Genomic DNA, 24,368 nt, shown 5'->3' on the forward strand with positions numbered 1-24,368 from the left:
ATTTTAATTTTTTTAATCAATATATGCAATAAGTAGAAAACACAAAAGGTAAATTAATTTTATCATACTGCAAATTTTATTTTATCAAAAATTGATTTTTTTAATATATTACATTATATATGTGAGTATTAATATATATATATTATAATTAAATATTTTAAGAAAATTAATTTGTTATTAAGGAGTATTTTATATCACATAAGAGAATTAATTTCCTTCAAAAATTTGACCGATATCAAATAATAAATCTCTTCTACAAATCTATATTTTATTCATATAATAATTTAAATATATATATTTATTTTATTAAAATATATTTTTTATTTTTTAAAATATTATTTTTTAAAATAAAAAATATGTATGTGTGAAATAATAGTAGAGCAAGTGCCCCCACTACTCTTAACTTGGATCCGTCCCTGGATATACCCGTACCTATATTCGTACCTGTCATTTTTTTTTGTAAAAATATATAATATTTTTAAATTATTTTATTATTATGTTATTATTATAATTAAATTATTTCTCTACTTCATATTATAATAAATAATCATACATAAAAAAATATTAATTTTTTTTAATATAATTAAATTAAAAGTAGATATTAAATTAAAAATGAGAACGAATACAGATACAGATACAGAACACATACCCAATTTAAGTTTTACACTGTACCCATACGCAATCAAACCAGATTTTCTCTATCAAGTATTACAGGAATATATTTGTCATCCTTACTTCGTTATCATCATTCCGCGTGCAGCCATACAAATTTGAATAAAATGGCGTTGCCTTCTGATTCGTAACTTGGAGAAGCAATCTGGGCCGTCTATTGCAACGTGCAAGCATAATCTACGGAAGCAAAGGCACTGAGTGACACCATTTCCAATATGTTGCTGAATTTTCTTCATTTCTTAACTATGAAGCATCCTTAACTATATAACCAAAAATCCCCCCGCATTTTTCCATATCTGCGATTTCTCTTCATCTTTAAATCAACCCTATACACTTTGGGACTACCAAGTTTACAATATGGTGGGTAATTTTCATTCCATTTCTTCTCTTAATTTTGAAACCAAACTCCTTATTTTCATCATTTATATGCATTCTTTCTTAATCCACAAGCTACTTTTTTTTTTTTTTTTAAGTGTTTAACTTTTATATGGTATAAATATCAGACTATAATCAAAGAGTTTTTTTTTTTGTTTTTAAATGGTTATACTAAAATTACAATTTATAATCAACTTTTAAGATAGTATATGATATCCATGGTCCGAGCATACATGTACAACTTATGTGTCCAAATTGTTCATATTGGGCCAGCCCAATTTAAATATGTTCTATATTATTTATCAATTTATTCATTTAAAATAAGTTAGTCAATAAGTAATATTTTTAAGCTAAAATAATCAAACTCATTGGTAAAATATATGTATAATTTAACCAAATTTCACCTTCAAAATATAAAATAACTTTTTCCGAGTTTTTTTTTTTTTTTTTTGTGAATAACTTCTTTAAGAAAGCATGCACGTGAGTCCAATATACATGAATAGTTGAACAAACGGACATGGTGTGTGATTGTTAAGTTCAATGTCTATTAGCAACTCTTATTTGACATAAGACCAAAGTCGTGTCATTAAACCATTTTAGAGGTATTAAATTTTTTTCTAAACTAAATAAAATAGTGAACCTTAACAATTAATGAATGCCTGATCCCGATAATGAAATTTAACGATGAAGCTTAATGATGAAGTATCTAAACTATGAACTGACTAATCTGCTTATTGGTTCTTATGATGTTGATTCTACAGGAACAGACCTTGTCCTTTGAATTTGTGGTATTGTTATTTTCTACATTATCCATTTGCATTTTTTCACCCATTCCGTTATGAAAAGCTTTTTAACATTATTTTCATGCTATTTTTTTCTTGATCAGCACAAATTTGTTCAGAACACCGAAAGAGTGAAATCTGTTGATCTGCATCCAACTGAGCCATGGTAACATAAAACTTCTTATTGACATATTAAATACGTATTTCTGAAAAGAAAAAAAAAAAAAAGGCTAGAACATGAAATCCCGTTTCAACTTCTGGCACCCCCCAAAAAGTAAATTTTATCATTAGCTATATCAAGTACAAGTACAACAAAAATTTACATCTAACACATTTCTCGTGCAGGGTTCTACTGGGTTTGTATTCAGGAACTATTTCTATTTGGAACTATCAGACAAAGGTAAACAATTATACCTTCACTTAAATACTAGAAAACAAAAACTGGTATTGTTATGTATCTTTTTGCATCTGTTATCTTTTCTTGATGTTTTTGTGGAATTTGAAGTAGGGAGAGTTTATTGTTAACCTCTATTTGTTATTTTATGACAGACTGAGGAGAAGTCTTTGAAAATCAGTGAATCCCCAGGTAAATTTCAACATTTGTGTGATTAATAAATTTTTGCCACTTGTCTTAGGTTCTAAATCAGAGATCTTGTGTTTGTTTCTGAGTGTTTTGTTTTTTCCTTAATGGTTGCAGTGAGATCAGCAAAGTTCATTGCAAGGGAAAATTGGATTGTTGCAGCTTCGGATGACAAATACATTCGCGTCTACAATTATGAGAAAATGGAAAATGACATAGAATTTGCGGAACATAAAGATTATATTAGGAGTTTGGCTGTTCATCCTTTCCTGCCATACGTAGTGTCAGCTTCAGATGATCATGTTCTAAAATTGTGGAATTGGAGCAAAGGTTGGTCTTGTGATGAGAAATTTGAAGGGCACTCACATTATGTGATGCAAGTGGCATTTAACCCCAAGGATCCAGCTACCTTTGCCACTGCATCCCTTGATGGCACCTTGAAGGTATCCCTTACCTCCAAATCTTATAACTACACATCTTAAATTCATTGAATAAGGTTTAACTCAATTGGTCGAAGAGTTATTGTAAACTTTTTATCATCGAGTTCAATTTTGATAGATCAATAAAAAAGAAAAAAAAAATCATTGACTAACATTTTGCTTTAATTGTCCCTTTTTGTATAGATTTGGAGTCTTGATTCCTCTGCTCCAAATTTTACCCTGGAAGGGCACTTGAAAGGAGTGAATTGTGTTGATTACTTCTTAACCAATGACAAAGAATATGTTTTAAGTGGTTCTGATGATTACACTGCCAAGGTTTGTTTTTCAATAATTAATCCTTAGTCCTTAGTTTTATCTGTTTTCATTCTTTTGAGATATTTCCCATCAAAACATTTCTACAGGTATGGGATTATCATTCTAGAAGCTGTGTACAGACTCTTGAAGGACATGGGAACAATGTTACAGCAATTTGTGCTCATCCTGATCTTCCTATAATAATATCAGCTTCAGAAGATTCTACTGTTAAAATATGGGACGCTGTCACCTACAGGTACTTATGTGTTCATTTTTATTTTTATTTTGCTCTCCTTTTATTTTGGTATAAATCCCTTAAAATGAAGTTGACATTAACTTGCAGGCTTCAAACCACGTTGAACTTTGGTCTGGAGAGAGTATGGAGTATTGGATACAAGAAAGGATCATCTGAGTAAATTACCACAAACTTCCTCTGAAAACCAAGAGAAAAAAATAATTAATTGCTATAATTTATTGCTGACTGGTATCACATCGCTATTTCGTGCAGGCTTGCTTTTGGTTGTGACAAAGGATTCATCATTGTTAAGGTGAATCTCATAGCTGCTAAGTGAAACAAGGTGACACACCTAACATACTATTAGAAGTAAATACGAATTTATAACCGTTGATTAGAAGTTAACAATTGAAATTCTGATAAATATATATTTTGAAAAATTTTAAATCTCAACCCTCTAATTTTATAATTAATTATTATAATTCTGAAATATACTTCTCACCTGATCGACTATCTGCTTTTTCAGACTTCAGAGAAGGAAGACTCTAATAAGCTCTAGTTATGCTGAGGCTAACTACGAAGAGAACGTGATATTCAATAGTTGGTTGTTGTTTCTAAGTGTGTGTTTGGATTCACGTTTGAAACGTGAAAAATCACGTTTAACATGAAGCTACACATTGTAGCTTCCACGTTAAACGTGATTTTTCACGTTTCAAACGTGAATCCAAACACGCACTAAGTTATTACCGGAATAAATTAAGGGTTAATCATCCATATATAGTTAGTGTAAAATTTTTTTATACCAACAACTAATCATATTTTTTAAAAATTATTTTATTTTATTTTTAATTTATTAAATAAATATGTAATATAATATTATTAAAAGATATGATTGGTTGTTAATGTAAAGTTTTTACACTAGTAATGTATAAGTGATTATCTCATAAATTAATTTAAAATTTGTGATAATTTTTTCTTATGTAATATGTCAGTGTATGAACCTGTAAGATTAGTGTGTGTTCATTTACGGTTATTATAAATAAATATATTATTTTTCATCTCATTGTTATTTTTTTTTTAATATTACTTATTACATTTATCATTCTCTCTCTCTTAATCTCTCACTTGTTATGACTCAAATTCACCCAAAATAAATTAGATGATTATTAATTTATTATTATCGATCCTTTCATTTGTGTGATATACTTTAAAATAGTTTGAAAACAAAATATATTAGCGCGGGAATCATATATAGCACTTAAATAATCAAATCAAATTAATACGTAATTAATGTAAATATTAAAATAATTATGTCTAATGTGTATATATTTGCAACAAAGAAACATGTGTAAGAAAATACTAACGGTGTGTTTGGATAATTAACTTAAATAAGCAATAAGTATTTATTATATAAATTGTTTGTATAATCAAAGAGGAAATAAAGATAAATGAATTTTATACAGATTAAAAGTTGTTTTGATAAGTTATTTTGAATAATTTATTGAAATAAGTTAAAAGTAATTTAATATATTTACAAATAATAAAGCTTAAATTTGTTGATTATTTTTAATTCAATTTTTTCACCGAGGATTTTTTTTTTTATAAAAAAATATTGTCGGTGAAGGACAATGATACAAGACAAGCCCTTTTTCCATTTAATACGTATGAGTTGTGTAAAGATTTATTTGTGAATTTGGTGTCCATTTTTTTTTTCTTATTGTTATCTACGTGTATAATTTTTCGGGTTTAAATATATTTTTAATATGTGCAAAATAAATATATATTTTTTTGTTTTAGCCTATGTAAAAAATATATTTAGAATCATTGTTTTTATCCATATAAAATCAATAAGCTTTAATTTTGATCTGATAAGATTTTTCTCCTTGAATTTCTTTCTTCTAAAATTTAATTTCATTAATTTATATCTCTAATATTTTTACATAAGTAACATTTTTTTAGGATTTATACGAAATTTTCATCCTATAAAGATTTTGTGTTATTTATAAAAAATATAATAAAACTATCTTGTGAAAACTCATAAAATCCTATTATATGAAAGTATTTTTTAAAAATACAAAAAAGTTGACGATAAAACTAAACAAATAGAAATGATAAATAACAACTACTCTTTCAAATTAATTTTAAAAATAAATTCATAATAATTGTTTTACCCAACAAGATTAATCATTTGCAAAACCATAACATGGATCCAAATAGCCGCGTGTTAAGCTTGTCATTGCCACGGTGCCATGCAACCATGGCTCCATTGAGCATGTTACGATTTGTTCTCAATATATGACGTTGTTGGTTACTGGATTTGTTACCCTTGTAATAAACGTTAGATAATTTCCGAATGGATCTCTTCCGTTCATTGCCTCGCCACCATGGAGCATACGGTGCGACTACGCACAGGGTAGTATCCGATCGAGTGGCATTTTCGTAATCTGTCGTAATGCAAAGCAAGCACCGTTCTCCTTGGTCCATCCTCATGGTATTTACATCGTGCTCTCCTACAAAACAAATTAAAACATTGGCCTCTTTCTCTCTCTCTCTCTCTCTCTCTCTCTCTCTCACTGAGCTCGTCGAATTCGGCATCTGATCTCCGACGATTGATCTCGGCAGAGGCTAGTTCACTCCCCAATCTGCAGCAATGGTGAGCTTCCTCTCTGATCCGCTCTTTCGCAAATGCTTCTGCATTCCTAACAACCTTAGATCTGAACCGAATTCGCTTCGATTTCATGCTTTTCCTTTCCACCTTTCGCTCTTTCAATTTCCAACGCTTCCCTGCCTGTTACTTGAAATGCGCGCCTCGCAATTTGCTTATCTACCTCTTGCTATTTCAATTTCAATGTGATCTACTGTTGAACCGCGCACTGACTCGTGTTTTGTTTGTTTGTTTCCTGCTACTTCCATTTGCAGCCTCTCAGACTCGAAATCAAGGTACTGTTGCCTTGTGTTCTGATCCAATGTTTATTTGCTTTTGGTTGCCGTTAATTTTTTCATTTCCTTGCCTGCGAGATTAGATTTATCGGAAACTAAGCTTAGTGTGAATGTTTAGCTTTCTGGCTACTTAATCTAACGTGATATTCTAATCTTTGATCAGCGAAAGCTTGCGCAAAGATCAGAGAGAGTAAAATGCGTGGATCTGCATCCGACAGAGCCATGGTAATGTCTCCTTCTCTTTTGCTGTTATTTTGTTTCTCAATTTAATTTATGTGAAGCTAACTTTATAATTGGGAATATCTGTAGTTTGTGGGGAGTTGGTTGCTAATAGTGATATTTGTTATGCAAGGTTACTATTGGAATCATTTAATTACTTGATGCCACCTTGTTAATGCAGGATTCTGGCGAGTTTATACTCTGGAACTGTCTGTATCTGGAACTATCAATCTCAGGTTTGCAGTTCTTTATTACTTAGATGCTGTATATTGTAATTGTAATAATATTTTTTCGTATTTCTAATTGAGAAATGTAATGGTGGAGGTGGATGCGTATATATTGGTACATAAGTCAGACACGGGTGTTTGTTGATTGATCTCTAAAAACCACCTTTTGCATGGTTCCTATATATAATGAGCTACTGATTCACAAATAGAGGGACCTATTTTATCCATAGTTTTCTTCAAATTTTAAGCACCTATATTATATGATTGATTGAACATACTGTATGGTGTAATGATTTATTACTTGGAGAAAATGTTGAACGGTATTAACAAAGTTTTTTTTGGTAATATTAATGTCGAAGCATGGCTGGAAAATATTATATTATTTTCTATTTCAAAGTCGATAGGAACTGGGAGTTGTCAGTTGTGTGAGATTTACATTCTGCTAAGTAATTTGACGAGTAAACTGTGTGTTTCATTAATCCAAATCATGCCCTTTCAAAATTCCCAAAGTAAGACTAGGAAGTAGTCTTATTTAACAGATCTCGGAGACTGTGTTGGGAGAGTTTTTAGACTAAATTCTGTGCTTGTGAATATTTTGGATGTCTTTAATCTTTTTTCAGTTGAGCTGTGAGACTTTGGCACATTTCCTTAGTTTGATAAAATTTGAATAATTGTAGATATTATGATCGCCATTTGGCTTTTTTTTAATACTTTACTTTATACAAGCTGGATTTTGCAGTTTCTAGTGTATCGGGATAGGATATAGTATTTGTTTTTTCTATCATGGCATCATGGTCTCAAAATGTGACACATTCGATTTAATCTTCATAGATTGTTATTAAGGGATGATAACTTCCAACTTTCCTGTTTCTATATCAAAATTCTTCAAAAAACTTCTACTTTAAATGGGTCATTGTTAATTTCAAAGAAAATTTGCATGTGCAATTAACACTAGTTTTGTTTATTCCATTTCAGACCATGGCCAAGTCCTTTGAGGTTACTGAGTTACCAGGTGCATTAAGTTATAAACCTTTTATGGTCCATTTGTTTGTATATCTACCTCTTGACGCATTTGCTTGAAGGCACACTTTGCCATGTATATTTCATCATTTCTTACTTAGAATATCACTAGGGCTCTTATACAACATGATTTTGCAGTTAGATCAGCCAAGTTTATTGCACGCAGACAGTGGGTTGTTGCTGGAGCAGATGATATGTTTATTCGTGTATATAATTACAACACAATGGATAAAGTCAAAGTTTTCGAAGCACATACTGATTACATTAGGTGTGTGGCCGTTCATCCTACCCTTCCTTATGTGCTTTCATCATCTGATGATATGCTCATAAAGCTTTGGGATTGGGAAAAAGGCTGGGTCTGTACCCAGATATTTGAAGGCCATTCTCATTATGTCATGCAAGTAACATTTAATCCCAAAGACACAAACACCTTTGCTAGTGCATCTCTTGATCGAACAATAAAGGTATAATTATGTTATGAGATTAAATACGTTTTTAGTTTATGAACTTTTTGTCAATTCTTTGGTATTAATTTTAGTCCCTCAACTTTTGCCAATTTTCACTTTTAATCCTTAAACCTTTTTCTCTTGATAACATTTTGGTACCTTTTGTCAAAATTTTTCCTCATAAAGAAAATTTTCAGGGATTAAAATCAAAATAAAATTTGTTCAAGGACTAAAAACAAAAATTCAGAGACTAAAAACATTTAATCCTTATGTTATTGTTCCTGGTTGTTTCCTTTTATTCAAAAACCAAAATCTATGATCCTTTGATATAATGCATTGATGCACCTGTTATCTTCTCTTTTCAGATTTGGAATCTTGGCTCTCCTGACCCTAATTTTACATTGGATGCTCATCAGAAAGGAGTGAATTGTGTTGATTATTTTACAGGTGGTGACAAACCGTATCTAATCACTGGCTCTGATGATCACACTGCCAAGGTTTTATTTCAACTTTTGTTTCATTTGTTTGCTTGATTTATCTGCTTGTATGCACACACACACAAGGAGAGGAATAACATGGATGAAACCTATGAAACAGGTATGGGATTATCAGACCAAAAGTTGTGTCCAGACCCTAGAAGGTCACACACACAATGTATCTGCTGTATGCTTTCATCCTGAACTTCCTATAATCATTACTGGTTCTGAGGATGGCACAGTACGCATATGGCACTCAACAACTTATAGGTAATGTGAAATGTGCAGATTACAGAGTTATGAGGTTTAACTTCATGCTTATTCCATTTGGCATGTTCCTCTACCTTTTCTTTTTCTCCCATCGTCATCAACATCACTTTTATTGAAACTTGAATTATTTGCTTGTGGTTTACTTTTGACCTTAGAGAGTCAGGCTTATAAGGGTCTGCCTTTCTTTCTTTTTTTTTTTTTTTTTTTTTTTTTTTTAACATTTTGCTTTTTGCATTGGTACATGAAAGATTGGAAAGATTTATTTTGGTGACTGTAATGTCTAGATTTGATTTAAAATCAATATGGCAATAATATTTATATTGCCAATCTGTATTTATTTCTTCTTTTTCTATTTTATTTCATGTTACAGCTTTTAAGCTGTTGCTATATTTAGTTGGAAACATATTTTGGAAGACATATACTAATTTACAATTTCAATGTTTTTGATGGTTCATTGTGCTTGCAGGCTTGAGAACACATTAAATTATGGTCTTGAAAGAGTCTGGGCTATTGGATACTTGAAAGCTTCACGTCGGTGAGTTTTTTGTGGAAATTTTTTTTTTCAAGTAATTTCTTAATATAATTTTTTAAGCCCATGATTAATTTTGAGTGGGAAACTGTGTCAAATTGTGCCTGAATTAAGAAGTTTTCATCCTTACTATTTTCTCATGAGTCATAACCAAAATTATTGGGTGCATTCAAACAGGGTTGTGATTGGTTATGATGAAGGAACAATTATGGTCAAACTTGGTCGAGAAGTACCTGTGGCTAGCATGGACAACAGTGGGAAAATTATTTGGGCTAAGCATAATGAAATTCAGACTGTCAATATAAAAAGTGTAGGAGCAGATGTAGAGGTCTGGGCTCTATTATACCCTTTTTTGGATGTATATTTTGTGAGCAAGAAGTGTTGAGTTCTTTTTATTTTTAGTGACATGTGCAAGTACTATGCTTCATAGGTTGCTGACGGAGAAAGGTTACCTTTAGCTGTTAAGGAATTGGGCAATTGTGATCTCTACCCCCAAGTGAGTTAATAATATACTTAATATTGTGTTGCATTCTTTTGCCTAGCTTTTCTATTTCTAATTATTTTTGTTCTCATTATGCAACACTTGACAAATTTAGAAAGTGGCAAAAGTACATTATTTAGCTAATCAGACATTTTGGTACATTCATATTGACTTCGTTTTGCAGCATTTTTCTCATTTTTCTTGAACCATGCTCAAGCTTTTTAGTTTATTTTTTTGTATTCAAAAAGCTTGTGATTTCATACAAGATTAAATTGGTCATCTAGCCATTCTTGTCTAGATCTTGTTTTTGTAACCTGGATATGAATTTATGTATGCTTAAATGGATATCATATTGTGTAATGCTAGACACTGAAATGCAAAATTTAAGTGTTTGGTTGAGCACACACGTAATTAATTTTATAAAATTGACCTAGTTAAAAGTGTGAGTTTGAAGTGAAGTAATTTATGTTTAGAAAGTTTATTTTAAAAGTAACTTTGAGATAATATGGAATTTATATTTCTCAACTCAATGCTAAAGCTACATTTTTTCACTTTTAGTTAAATATGCTTTTAGAAACAAATCACAGTTGATAAAAAAATAAAACAAACATGTCATTTTTAGTGAAAATCATGTCTGGGAGGCACAAGTAGGAGGTAAAAGTTCCCAATGCATACCTATAACATAATCCAAACAGGCTGTAACTGCAGGGATCTTGTTCTGTTGTACTTAGATAACCATATAACATAACTATGTAATATGGCAAATCAATTGGTAGTTTGGAAATTTTTTTTTTAGTTTCTAATCTATATTAAGAGAAGTGAGTTATAAAATAATAGGCCTTATTGTTTGTTCAATTATCAGCAATATTTGTTTTATGGGTGAAGGCTGATTGTTGATTTAAATTATTGTGTGCAGAATTTAAAGCACAATCCAAATGGGAGGTTTGTTGTTGTATGTGGAGATGGTGAGTATATTATTTACACTGCATTGGCATGGAGAAATAGGTCATTCGGTTCAGCTCTGGAATTTGTTTGGTCTTCTGAGGGAGAATATGGTGTTAGGGAAAGTACATCAAAGATTAAAATTTTCAGCAAAAATTTCCAGGTTTGTACTTTTTAAAAATCTTCATTTCCTCTCTAGTCTTGTGTAATCTTGTGTTTTGTGTAATGAAAGTGTTGATGAGATCCAACAAGTTATTGCATTTCTTAAAAGGAAAAGTATAACAAGATGCTATCATTCTTGTACAGTGTTAGACTGTTAGGCACCTCACAATTACACAAGTTATGAGAGGGTGAAAAAGGATAATGGGGAATGAGAGACAAGGTTCAGAAAGAGGAATTAGGATGTAATGACCTTGCTTAAGTAGCGAGGGGTATGAGAAGGAATGGGAAATGTGGGGAGCAAGTATAAAAGTTAGAAGATCCTATTGGAGAAATTCAGTCATCGAGTAAGAAAATTGTGGTCTTTGAGCAGGGAGGAAGCCGTCCCTTAAGTATTGCAGTATCTCTATCTTTTCTGTTTACCAGAGTTGTACGGATTTGTTCCTGGACTGATATTAGTAATAGTGATCATGTTCCAGGTTATTCAATAAAATTAGTTATACTTTTGGGTTCTTACAGACTGCTTCAAAGCCAATACCTAGACTGTTCATTTTAATTTCTTGACTGCCTTGGTTATCGCTCTGGATGAAAATGAATTAAAATCACTATAAGGAGATTTAATTGGAATTTAAACTATGGGTATTTCAGGAAAAAAGGAGTGTCCGACCAACATTTTCAGCTGAAAGAATATTTGGTGGTACTTTACTGGCAATGTGCTCCAACGATTTCATCTGCTTTTATGATTGGGCTGAATGCAGGTTGATCTATCGCATTGATGTCAATGTGAAAGTAAGTACTTTGATTAGGTGACATGTATTTATCTGCTCTTTCCCTTCTTATTGTTTAATTTAATTTTGTTAATTTTCTTGTGTTAGAACCTCTACTGGGCTGACAGTGGTGATCTAGTAACAATTGCCAGTGACACATCATTCTACATTCTGAAGTACAATGTGAGGATTCTCATGAACTTCATCTTTATATATATATATATATATATATATGGTTGTTGGCTTGCTATGAAGAATATTTTGCCTCCCTATGTATATTTGGCAGATCTTTACTGGTTGTGCCCTTTAAACATTTTGACTTCCATTATTGCAGCGTGATGTTGTTGTAGCACATTTAGATAGTGGAAGACCTGTAGATGAGGAAGGAGTTGAAGATGCTTTTGAGCTCTTGCATGAAATGAATGAACGTGTCAGGACAGGTATCTGGGTTGGGGATTGCTTTATCTACAACAATTCCTCTTGGAGACTTAATTACTGTGTTGGTGGTGAGGTATTAACTCTCTTCCCTTCTAGAGTTCTATTTTAGAAATAATAATTTTTATATTTTTATTTAACTAAAAGGATCATATGAGACCTCTTGATGCATAACATTATGAATTTAGGTAACTACAATGTTTCATTTGGACCGTCCTATGTACTTGTTGGGTTATCTTGCAAACCAAAGCCGTGTTTATTTGATTGACAAAGAGTTCAAGTAAGTGAAACTTCTGTTTCAATTATTCAAAGTTTTAAATTGTAGTAATCTTGACTATTTTTTCTGTTTGTCAATTGTTTTTCTCAGTGTTATGGGATACACACTGCTTTTAAGCTTGATCGAATACAAGACACTTGTGATGCGTGGGGATTTGGATAGGGCCAATGAAATTCTACCATCAATCCCTAAAGAGCATCATAACAGGTAGCAGTTACCTTGTATTACATTGCAAGTGAATGATTAGTTTCCTTTCAATATGTAGAAATATGCTTGATATGTGTAGAAATTAAAAGTGCTTTTGGTTACTGAATTATACTTTATAAAATTATGAATATCATGTATTTTCATATTACATTCCCTCTCTACTTTGTAAGTATCAAAAATGTGGTATATCCCATAGATTTTCAACCTGCTGGAAAATGGGAGTGCATCTTTCACATCTGACCAGAAAATCTTTTGACACTCATAATTTTGTATGAATAATTATTACATTTAATTGGGACTTCATACAATCTTCTTACTTTGTGCTTGTCTTGCTTTTATGGTATTAAACCATGAATGCTTAATATTGTAAAAATAAGTATTACACATGTTCATTTACCTGTTACTTTGACTCAGAATTTTCTTATATTGGCCATATTATTCAAACTTCGGAGTTCAGTCTTCAGATGCAAATTTTGGTAATTAGTGTTAATATATTACCTACATCCTAATTGAAATACTTGATTTTATGGTAGTGTGGCTCATTTCCTGGAATCACGAGGGATGATAGAAGATGCTCTTGAAGTAGCTACTGACCCTGACTACAGATTTGATCTAGCAATACAGCTTGGAAAACTAGATGTTGCTAAGGTATGTCCACGTAATATGTCTGCAAGGAGATATTGCTTAAATTGTGAAAGTTGTTTACTTCAGTATCTAATTTTTTTCATTTCTCTTTATGAGTTTGATTTGGCATTTTCTATCATGAATAATATTCATCCTCTTTCATTGCAGAGTATTGCAATAGAATTGCAGAGTGAGCCTAAATGGAAGCAGTTGGGAGAATTAGCTATGTCTACTGGAAAGGTGTTTTCTATGTGATTTGAATATTCAACTGTATTGATTTATCTGATACTTAAAGCTTGATTGCACTCCTAATTATCCATAGCCAAATATTTTTAAGATTTTCACGATGTAATGCTGAATTTGACCATGTGCACATGATGTATATAGATCTTATTGAAGCTTTTGAGATGCAAGAGACTAGAGGTTTTTGTTATGGCCAAATTAAGACTTGCGTTGCATGTTAGAAGTTATGGTCAGATGCTTTGAGTTGTAGATGCTAATTCTTGTGTATAATTAGGATTTTAAATGTTTATTGTTCCTTGTTGAAATAAGTACTAATTCTAGAAACTGGGGGAAATTTCTCTTGATCCATTGTAGCTCATCGCATTTTCCATTCTTGCAGTTGGAAATGGCTGAAGAATGTTTAAAGCATGCAATGGATTTGAGTGGGTTGTTACTGCTATATTCTTCTTTTGGAGATGCTGAAGGAATATCAAAATTAGCGATCCTTGCTAAGGAACAAGGGAAGAACAATGTAGCATTTCTTTGCTTATTTACGTTGGGTAAATTAGAAGACTGCCTTCAACTGTTGGTAGAAAGGTAATCTTCTTAAGTTGTGCTCTTTTCCTTTCTGACATTACTAGCAGGATGGTTGATTAGACTGCAGTTACATATATAGCTGACTACTGAGGTATGCCTTTTGCAGCAATCGAATTCCAGAGGCAGCTTTAATGGCTCGATCTTATCTCCCAGGTAAGGTCTCAGAAATAGTGGCAATTTGGAGAAAAGATCTCAATAAGGTAATTTCAGATTCACAAATCGACACCCATTCAATTATATTTGGATTTCGATATTTTTCGTAAAATAAATTATTTTCAAGAGCTAAGATCTTATAATCCTAATCCAGTATTGTGGGTGGGATTGTCCATTCTCATTCAATTGCCTTGTTTGGGTAGTCTTAACATGTTGATAAGTGGCTTGTGGATTAAAGATAGTATATGTGTTTTATCACAGGTTAATTCAAAAGCTGCTGAATCATTGGCTGATCCTGAAGAATATCCAAATTTGTTTGAAGACTGGCAAGTTGCACTTGCTGTCGAATCTAAAGCTGCAGAAACAAGGTCAGTACAGAGAACGAATATTTTCTTGCATGTATCTTGAAAGGAAGATGATTAGTAGATTAGTGTTGTGTGCAAAAATATCTCCAACTCCAAGAAATGTTTACTTACCCTTTAACTTTGATATTTTTTTTATAGGAATGTGTACCCCCCTGCAGACCAGTACGTCAACCATGCTGACAAATCACACATTACCCTTGTTGAAGCTTTTAGAAACATGCAGATTGAGGAAGTAGAAGAGCGTCTGGAGAATGGGGACTCTACTCAGGAGGTATTCTAAATTTAAAGCTAACATGATTACACCACAAAAGGTTGCAAGAAATGCTGATAAACTACATATTGTATTTTGTTTTATGCTACATAAAGAATAACCTCATTGCATTGTTAGTTGTGGTGTTAGACTGTTGATTTATTTTGTTGTCCTTTTGTTGTAGTTGACTGAACAAAATGGAGAAGAGCACTACACAGAGGAACAGAACGGAGAGGAAGGAAGCCAAGAGGAGGCAGTTGTAGTGGATGCAGATTCTACAGATGGTGCAGTACTCGTTAATGGTAACGAGGCTGACGAAGAGTGGGGTACGAATAATGAAGGAGCCCCGTCAGCCTAAAAGCAATTGGTTGGGGTGGTGTGAAAATCGAAATTTTGTCTCTGGTGATTAATTGATTCTGAAGTGCCATTTCTAACTACCGTTTGACAACTAGCTGTTTTTACTTTAACTACTACCACCTGAATCCTAACAATTCTAATTGCTCTCAATTTTTAGTGTATAGGATACTACACTGCAATTGGTTGTATAGTTGGGAATCAGGGAGGAAATACTAAAATAACGTCCATTGTCAATAGTGAAACGTTGACTAAATATTATAACTATTTTCCCGTGATTATATACAACTATCGACTTTGGGAGTTTGAAATGTTTTATAATTTTATTATTCATTGCACACTCGTCCCTTGTTTGTTAACTTCTTGTTGGAAATCTTCTGGATGTGATTAATGCAAGCTTCCTATAATACGATTATGAGGTTAATATCACCAATAAATTCTGGATAAGTTATAAGAGTGGCTATTGATCTTGTTTTTATTTCTTACTATTAATAAATGCCCTATAAGTTACCTGGCTTTCTGAATTCATCCTTGACCAACGTATTATTTTTTTTTTATATATATTTGCTTGCTTCGTCTATTTACTTTGCAAAACTTTATTACCAAATTGTGTACTCTTACGATATTACTGAATTCAATTGTGAAAGTCACCTCAATAAAGTTGTTTCCTTTTTAGATTTTTTGATTGCTTCTTAGTTCTCACCTAAATACTCATCTTTGTTGGCAGTGCTTGCTCCACATCACTAGGTCCCATCAAGACAGTCGGTTCCAGCTTCTGGGATATTTATTTGAGGTTAGGATTAAACTTCCGTAGTGCATTGGCTATGACATCTAGCCTTGCATTTGCAAAAATATGGAAATAGTAGTCAGGCCGTTTGGTCAATTTACTAATAAAAGTATTTGCTCTAGAAGTTTCATCAGTATGTAATCGAATGACAGGTTTTGGTTATTATCATGATCTTATTACCACCCGCGGATAGACTATTTTTCATTTGATAAACCATTCCTTTCTTTATTCAATTTGGATGTTTGCATAGATGAGTTCTGTTGCAAAAGGTTAAAGGAAAACCTGCTCGCGCTTGTGTGCATCTTCAGATATCCGCATTGCATGTTTTTTTGGATGATTATGCATAACATTGAAGAATTGTTTTCTACTTTATTATTGTCGGTTTCATGTTCTGTAATTTAAAATGCAGGTCTTCTCAAGGAGCCATGAAGAGATTCTGTGGACTGGTTGTCTTTTTCCTGATGTTGTGGTTTTTTAGTGCCCTGAATTTTGTCATTTTGCACGTGGTATAAACAATATTCTTTAGGGTCAGTTACAATTTACTAGAATTTCTAGCACATTCTTTTGAGGCTTTACCTCAATATACTCGTGCCATTGTGAATGTAGAAAAGCGGAACTAGAGATGGGTGTCTGTTTAAATTTTAGATAGTTTTCTTTTGTTGACCATTTTTTTTTAAATTGTATTTTCCTGGATTGTAAACATGGATGGTTAATAGAGAAAATAATGATTCTTCCCAAGGTTGCTTCGATCGATCGTTGATAAGATGATCTCCCAAACTTCAACTTGCTGTTTGCAACCGGTATTTACGTGAAGTCTTTGCATTTTTCCTTCTTAAATGTGCTATGTTTTGCGTGGATTGGGAAATATTGACGCAGAACAAAGTGGGATAAAGCTTGGTTTGTTGTAAAGGGTCGTGATAGATAGTTTATTATTCCTCTGATGAAATAAAATAGGGTTGGTGTCTTGGAGACAAGGTTTGGATGGTTTGACCATTGAGACGGCTATTAAAAAGGATTAATTAAGCATAAACTTAAGCTTAAACTATATACACTATACCGTAATACTTTTTAACTATCATTTAGTCTTATATTTTGATATTATAATTTTTTAACATTGATGCATTATATTATGCTACAGTCACAAGTATTAAAGTTATACCAAAAATAAATTCTTGCCGATTAACTATGCAAAAACTTTTATATTGCGTAATGGCGGGAGAAACTAGGATGACAATGGAGTTTTATGAGCGCGGGTAATAGTAAATTTGTCTTCATCTTGCGAGATGAAAATTGATCGCATATACGGGTATTTATTAAGCGGGTATCCATGAATTTCTTGAATACCTGTGGATATCCATGGATATTTATAAATTTTTTAGAAATTAAAAAAATTATATTAGAAATAATTTAAAGTTTATATTTAATGTCATTGAAATATTAAAAATAAAAATTTAATATTAATTTTGAACTTGTATTTAACGTTAATTTTGTTGAAATAATAATAAAAATGTAAGATAATTAATAACTTAAAATACATCAATCTCACAAGTGAAAGTCTCATATAAGAAAATTACAATAATTCAATCTCATAATTCCAAACGAAAATAAACAACTTAAAATACATAAATCTTATTGTGGTGACTAATGCGTGGACTGTGCAGCTATGGAAAGAAAATAAAATGAGAGAGTGTAGTTTTAGGGTTATATGGTACAAGAATAATTATGATATTTAAGAAATATTATTAAACAGGTACCCGTATGCCTCCGTCCTGTTTATAAACGGGTAAAAAATTATCTGTCCCCATTATTTGCGGGTACCCAATTAGCCCATTCATTTATTATTTATAGCAGATTTTACCCATAGATACCAGTCCTAGTAGAAATTTATTAAAAAAATCGTTAAGAATTTGATTTTTCTTTAAAGAGTATTGTTATAATTTTTTAATAGTATATATATATACCGCTAAAACCTAAAAGGTTAATAATTTCATAGATTAATTTACTTACTTATATATATATATATATACTTATATATATATATATATATATATATATATATATATTAATCTCATCACGATCTCAAATCAGTGAATGAAACATTCTATCTAATAACTAAAATTTCATGAAAAATGTGAAAATTTATTCTATATTAAAACTTATACATCAATAAAATTGATAAATGATAATTAGAAAGTTTGAATGATCAAATAAAAATATTTATTTTTCAAATTCTTTTCTATTTCTTTTAACAAGAATCACACATACTCACAATAATAAATACAAAAGATGAAAATAAATTAACGACTTTATAAAAATTGTAAAATACTTATAAAAGGTATCATCATTTATTTTTAAATTGTGCTTTCTATTAATAACTATAAGGGATAATTATCTTTAAATTAAATGTTTTTAATTAAAATATTATTTTAAATTTAGTGAAATACATTAATCATAAACTCTTCAAATAATATGTACTTTGATATGTTAGAAAAGAGAAAAGTGTTAATCAAGAGAGATAAGTAGTATTTCCTCTAATTCTAATATAAATTGAAGAAAAATTAATTCACATTAATCAAGAAAGTTAACTAATCTTATTAAAAAAATAATTAACATCATTTAAATTCATTAATCTTATTTAAAAAAAAAAACTTAATTTCTTAAACTACCTTTTAAAACTTAGAGCAACTCTAATGGGAGTTACTTGTCCCATGAAGCAACTTAAGTCCCAGTTTCTTGTCATTGGAGGACTCTGACGTGACAATATGAGTTGCTTGAAAAAGTGAGAGAGTTGCTTTCTCAAGCAACTATTCCTTACCAGATTTCAAGCAGATTTTATTAAACATATTTGGGAACGTTTCGGAAATAATAATGATGATAATTAATTTCGTATAATGTCTATGTATTTACTATTGCTTTATTTTATTTTTAATATCTACTTATTGTATATTTTTCTCGTAATTTATTTTCTCTCATTGTAGTGCAATTATTTTTTTAATAAAAATTTAAAATTGGTTATAAATGATTAGAAAAAAATTCTAAAAGCTAAATTTCTTAAAGTTTCTTACCATTGGAATAAATTTGTATTTGAGTTGCTTGATCTTGACATGACATACTAGGATCCACTTTTTCTATTTTTCAATGCATGAAACAACTCAAATAAGTTGTTTCCATTAGAAATGCCCTTAATATTAAAAATGTAAACTTAATTAATAAAGTAAAATTAGATAAATTTTGGATATGTTTAAAATCAAAACACAATTTTTTATTTTGCAACTATTAAAAGTTAGTCAGAGTATAACTATAAATTGTACAAGAGTAGTTTTTAAATATATATATATATATATATATATATATATATATATATATATATAGGAGGGTTCAAATGACAACGGTATAACTTATATTAAGTGTTACACCGCTCAATGACTTTATATTTAATGTGAATTTTGAAAATCCAACCGTTAGATTAAAAATTCATATCTCTTAGATCATATATATAAAATTTTATATTAATTTAAGATGATTTGATACTTCATTCTCATAAAACAAAATTGATGTAATATATACATTTCAAAATATATTAAAATATGAACACTTTGATTACCTTCAAGTTGTTGTTCAATTTTAACAAAATTTGACATATATGATCTAAGAGATATGAACTTTCAATCTAACGGTTGAATTTTCAAAATTCATATTTAATATAAAGTTATTGAGCGGTAACCCTTAATAAAAGTTACATCAGTATCGTTTAAACCCTCCTCATATATATATATATAAGTGCAAAATTTATTGTTATTGAAAAATTAATTACTTCTTTAATATGATAATCTAAATATTTTGAGATAATGATATTTTAAAAAATATTTATTCTTAAAGAAAAAATATGAAAATAATAAATTAATTATGATTGAAAGATAGTTAATGGAGGGTTTAATGTTGGAAAGAGGCCACGTGTGTTTTTATTTTGCCCCCTTAAGAGATACTGCTGCCAGCTGTGAGAGTGTGCGACTATATTGCTGCCGCTATCATCTTCCCCTTCTCCCACTCTCCATCGTTTTAGGGTTTGCACATTTCCCCTTTATCTCTTCATTCCTTCATCTTAAATTCTTTTTCTTCTCTCTCTTTTTTAATCTATACTCTTTTCTTTTTTCTCAACCAACTTACAGAATATCGCGATTTTCGTTTCGCCAATTCCAACAGAATCGTACGGAATATTGCTCCTTGTTTTCCTGTAAGAAGTCTATACTCCTTCATTTTAATCTCTCAATTCTGCCTTTGGCTTTGGGTATTGTCTTAATGTTTTTTATGTATGGATTCATTTAGCTTTTGCTACACAGATCCCTCTGATTGGCTTTGAGATTTCAATTTTTTTTTCGTTATTTATTTATTTTTATAAATGACAAGGTCCTATACACACTCTTGTTAATCCTTGTCAAAATTATGTCTCTTTTATTTTTTTGTTTGTTTGCTTGTTTATTGTGTGTTTGTACTTAAAATGAGATTATTTAGGGTTCTGTATACTTAAGCTTGAAAATTTAGATATGGGCAGCGTTTGAAAATATGATATTTGGAATATTGCTAATTTTAATTTGTTTAGGGTTATGTATGTTAATACATGGGTTGTTTATCTCAGGACATAAAATGTTCGGGAGTGGATTCTCTCCATTGAGATTTTCTCTTGAATTCTCTCAAGTGAAAATGCTTACCATCAAAACCACTTGTCCTCGCTTTTTTATTATTTAAAATTATTCTCTCTTGATTTTACTTGAAGGTTAAGCTTTCTGGACAGAAATGACACATGAGGAGATCCAAACCCGAAAATGTTCAGACCGAATACAAACCCTACGAAACCAAATAATGCATTAGCAATTACTACTTTGGAATAATAGTTTTAATTCTTTTATATTTTGCATCTTGTTGCTAGAGTGATTGCTTCGGCTGGTTGTCACTACCCACTGGTTCTTTTCCCCCTGTAGTTTGTGCTGTTTTGTGCTCCATGGGATGTTTTAACTTTTTTTTCTTTCTAATTTGTATTGTGTGTGACTTTGTAATACACATAAAGTCATATAGGTTATTTATCGGCTTTTGAGTTTTTCTCCTTTTGATGAGAAAAGAATGAGAATTGTGCTTTTGCGATTGCAGCTACTCTTGTGCTCCAACTTGATAAACTAGAAGTTCATTTGTTATTTTCTTTCTACAATGGAGGATGCTGAGAAGGCCCTTCCACCTTCGAAGAAAAGGGTTGCTGGAAGGGAGCTAACTCGAGATACTCCCATTGATGATGAGGAAGATGCCCCGGAGCTTGAGACTGGCACTTTCAAGAGAGCCAGCGAAGAGGTTCTGGCAACCAGAAGGATTGTCAAAGTTCGTCGCCAACCGACTAATTCTGCTGCTTCTGCAAATCCTTTTGCTGGACTACGCTTGGTTGCTCCCCCTGAATCCAGTGCTAATCCTGCTGAGACTACTACTAGTGTAGTACAATCAGCTGTGGAGAATGCTGTTGCAGATGATTCAAAAACTAGTGACGGTGTAGCTAAGGATTCTGAGAAAGCTGAAGATGGGGAAACTAAGCACTCAGAGAGCAAAACTGATGAGGCAGAGGATAAACCTGCTGAAAGTAAGGAGGCTGCTGAAGAAAGCAATGCAGACAAGGAGCACACCAAAGAAAAGGAAAGTACTGATGATAAATCTGAGGTAGATAAAGAACAAAGTAAAGATGTCAATGGAAGTGAAAATGAGCATAAGAACGATGCTACACACGAGAGTGCCATCAAGTTAGATATAGAACGAACTGGGGGTGACAAAGATTCTGAAAACGATGATAAGAATGAGGACACTGACAATGTGGATAAGAAAGACAGCAAAGCTGAAAGTGCGGAGCCAGGTGCTGATGGTGGCCATTTGAAGTCATTTCAACTGCTCTCAAGTAGCCAAAATGCCTTTACAGGTCTTTCTGGAACTGGATTTTCTACTTGCTCATTTTCCTTTGGTTCCATTTCAACTGAAGGGTCTGGTTCAATTTTTGGATTGAAAAATGATAAGCCCTTTGGTCTTGGTTTATCCAACAATGGAGGTTCTGTTTTGGGGGCATCTGGGGCCTCTGCTGTTTCTAAGAATGAGGGAAGTGGTTTTGGAGCAATGCAGGAGGTTGTAGTTGAAACCGGGGAAGAAAATGAGAAAGTGATTTTTAATGCAGATTCAGTGTTGTTTGAGTTCGCTGATGGAAGTTGGAAGGAACGAGGAAAGGGAGAACTGAAGGTTAATGTTGCGAGTGAGACCGAAAAAGCTAGACTTCTTATGAGGTCCAGGGGAAATTTTAGATTGATTTTGAATGCACGTCTTTACCCTGATATGAAGCTCACAAATATGGACAAGAAGGGTGTTACTTTTGCCTGCATCAACAGTGCCAGCGAAGGGAAAGGTGGTCTTTCTACATTTGCCTTGAAGTTCAAGGACGGGTCCATAGTGGAGGAGTTTAAAGCCGCTGTCATGGCACATAAGGGCGAGACACCGACATCGACATCGACAGTTCTCAAGACCCCTGAAAATTCTCCAAAGGCTTCTGATGATTGAGAAATTATCGTGAGATGTTCCTTCACAAAGAGATAATTTACTATTCCGGGTTCGTTTGCCCTTGTGTGGCAAGTCTATCATACTTAATTAGTGTACTTGAATTTGAGTCAAGTCTCCCAAGTGATAACGGAACTTAATTTTGGATTTAGACTACACAGTTTTAGCTCTTGAACTCTGCAACGTTCAAAGCTGCTGTTATTTCTTGATCCTGGAATTTTGTCAAATTTCAAAATGACATATTGAACTTTGCTGTTGTGATGTTACCGTGACTAAATCACTTAATATTAGTCGTGAACTTTTCAACACTATTCACTTATATGGTAGTCGCTTCATTTTATGTCTTGCGTTTTTTCTGTTGGTTTTTCATTCATATCAATATGAATTGAGTTGGCTGGCTGAGTTAGAAGCCTCCTATCAAGAGGGGCTACACCTAAATTCTTTTAAAGGAAAAAGTTTTATATTGGTTAAGAATCAGGCCAGAAGATAGTTCATAAATACTTTTTTCGTTCTATGTCTTCTTTGGTATTGCGGAAATTGAATAAAAGGGGAAGAAAGGGCACATATGGTGTGGAAATAGCATGGAATACCTATAATCATCGCTGGGAACTACTGACAATCTTTCGCCAAAAATGTGGCATATTGCTTAGGAACTGACGTCACAGACAGTTCATAAATGTTTTTTTTCCCTTATCTATTGAAGCGTCCTTTTCTTTGGTTGGTACTTGGTAGTGATTTTCGATTTGATTAATTTTAATTAGTTCGAATTGTTTCAGATCTTTAATTTATTTTAGTTTTCAACCTGAAGTTATATGATTGATTTGAATTGAAATCCATGGATTTATAGTTAAAATGATAAATTATATTAAATAGTTTGTAAAATACTTGTACTTGTATTTCGATGAGTAACACACAATAAGGAGATTCTAATATCTGAACGAATTTTTTTATTAAAACTTAAACTTCACTTTTAGAAGCACGTACTCCTCCGAGGGTAGATTGAGACGTGGACACGATTAATTATTCAAATTATTTTTAATTAGGTTTTGTTCTAATCTTTTTAGAGTGTGTTTGGGAGGTATGAGTTAGAGTGAATTAGAAGCGAAGAAGGATGATTTGTAGAGAATTGAAAAAAGTTAAGTTGTTTGGGGGGAATGATTTGTGAGAATTTGAAGTAAATAGTGATGGATCCCATGAAAAAAAAAAATCTAAAGAAAGGAGATTTGTTAGGAACTTAAGAAAAAAATGTTTATACATTAGTTATTTTTTTTCTTCTTATTTTATTAAATAATGATTGGATATAATAAAAATATAATTTTAAATTATTAATTTTTTCTCTAACATTTTTTTAACCTAATTCTAATATATTGAACAACTATAAATTTTATTCTATTTTTTATTAAATTAATTTTCATTTATTCTCTCGTATTCTTTTCAATTCTTCTTCCTCTCCCAAACAAAACATTAATAGTGCGTTTGGATGAAGAATTTAAATGAAGTAATTCATTTATATGAAGAATTTCAAATTCTTTAAGGTGAAATACCTTGTTTGGATGGAGAATTTATAAACAATTTGAAATTCAAGCATTTGTAAAATTTCTTGAAATAGTAGAATTTGAAATTTTCCAAAAAAGTAAGAATTTGAAATTCCTCATATCTTTTTCTTCTTA

The 24,368-nt window shown here is 31.6% G+C and overlaps 2 protein-coding genes and 1 pseudogene across 6 annotated transcripts; all 3 read left to right on the forward strand.

The window, feature by feature from the left end:
* The first annotated feature begins 959 nt into the window (after positions 1-959).
* Positions 960-4,441, forward strand: LOC109815263 (coatomer subunit beta'-1). Of its 2 annotated transcripts, XM_083065963.1 has the most exons (12): positions 960-1,032; positions 1,809-1,835; positions 1,934-1,995; positions 2,175-2,229; positions 2,379-2,415; positions 2,527-2,852; positions 3,033-3,164; positions 3,251-3,399; positions 3,487-3,555; positions 3,652-3,721; positions 3,905-3,988; positions 4,088-4,441. In XM_083065963.1, exons 1-10 carry the CDS (start codon positions 1,030-1,032, stop codon positions 3,713-3,715), a joined length of 924 nt encoding a protein of 307 aa, XP_082922089.1. In that variant the 5' UTR covers positions 960-1,029; the 3' UTR covers positions 3,716-3,721; positions 3,905-3,988; positions 4,088-4,441. The 2 variants fall into 2 exon arrangements, with proteins under 2 accessions (XP_082922089.1, XP_082922090.1); XM_083065964.1 differs by lacking the exons at positions 1,809-1,835; positions 4,088-4,441 and having other exon boundaries at positions 986-1,032; positions 3,905-4,061.
* Positions 4,442-5,879: 1,438 nt separating this feature from the next.
* Positions 5,880-16,863, forward strand: LOC109815267 (coatomer subunit beta'-2). Of its 3 annotated transcripts, none has more exons than XM_083064567.1 (26): positions 5,880-6,031; positions 6,298-6,318; positions 6,482-6,543; positions 6,719-6,773; positions 7,740-7,776; positions 7,923-8,248; positions 8,596-8,727; positions 8,828-8,976; positions 9,443-9,511; positions 9,683-9,833; positions 9,936-10,001; positions 10,903-11,091; positions 11,736-11,876; positions 11,963-12,037; positions 12,189-12,365; positions 12,478-12,569; positions 12,657-12,773; positions 13,307-13,421; positions 13,566-13,637; positions 14,020-14,216; positions 14,323-14,416; positions 14,631-14,737; positions 14,873-15,005; positions 15,169-15,310; positions 16,066-16,131; positions 16,535-16,863. In XM_083064567.1, exons 1-25 carry the CDS (start codon positions 6,029-6,031, stop codon positions 16,083-16,085), a joined length of 2,742 nt encoding a protein of 913 aa, XP_082920693.1. In that variant the 5' UTR covers positions 5,880-6,028; the 3' UTR covers positions 16,086-16,131; positions 16,535-16,863. The 3 variants fall into 3 exon arrangements, 2 of the variants coding, with proteins under 2 accessions (XP_082920693.1, XP_082920692.1); XR_014429946.1 differs by having other exon boundaries at positions 5,881-6,031; positions 15,169-15,386; XM_083064566.1 differs by lacking the exons at positions 16,066-16,131; positions 16,535-16,863 and having other exon boundaries at positions 15,169-15,649.
* Positions 16,864-20,064: 3,201 nt separating this feature from the next.
* LOC145952560 (nuclear pore complex protein NUP50A pseudogene) lies at positions 20,065-23,038 on the forward strand (annotated as a pseudogene). The gene is made up of 3 exons (XR_014429988.1): positions 20,065-20,189; positions 20,295-20,359; positions 21,271-23,038. The product of XR_014429988.1 is annotated as a nuclear pore complex protein NUP50A pseudogene (transcript).
* Positions 23,039-24,368: the final 1,330 nt, after the last annotated feature.

The sequence above is a fragment of the Cajanus cajan genome, chromosome 10 (genome assembly GCF_000230855.2).
Source record: "Cajanus cajan strain Asha chromosome 10, NIPB_CcT2T_4, whole genome shotgun sequence".
NCBI lineage: Eukaryota > Viridiplantae > Streptophyta > Magnoliopsida > Fabales > Fabaceae > Cajanus > Cajanus cajan.

Bases quoted from the DNA above. Each gene is read 5' to 3' on its own strand.
- LOC109815263 (XM_083065963.1), top strand. The intron at 3,165-3,250 runs GTTTGTTTTTCA...ACATTTCTACAG, and splicing joins CTGATGATTACACTGCCAAG to GTATGGGATTATCATTCTAG. The intron at 3,400-3,486 runs GTACTTATGTGT...ATTAACTTGCAG, and splicing joins TGGGACGCTGTCACCTACAG to GCTTCAAACCACGTTGAACT.
- LOC109815267 (XM_083064566.1), top strand. The intron at 6,544-6,718 runs GTAATGTCTCCT...TTGTTAATGCAG, and splicing joins CTGCATCCGACAGAGCCATG to GATTCTGGCGAGTTTATACT. The intron at 8,249-8,595 runs GTATAATTATGT...TTCTCTTTTCAG, and splicing joins CTCTTGATCGAACAATAAAG to ATTTGGAATCTTGGCTCTCC.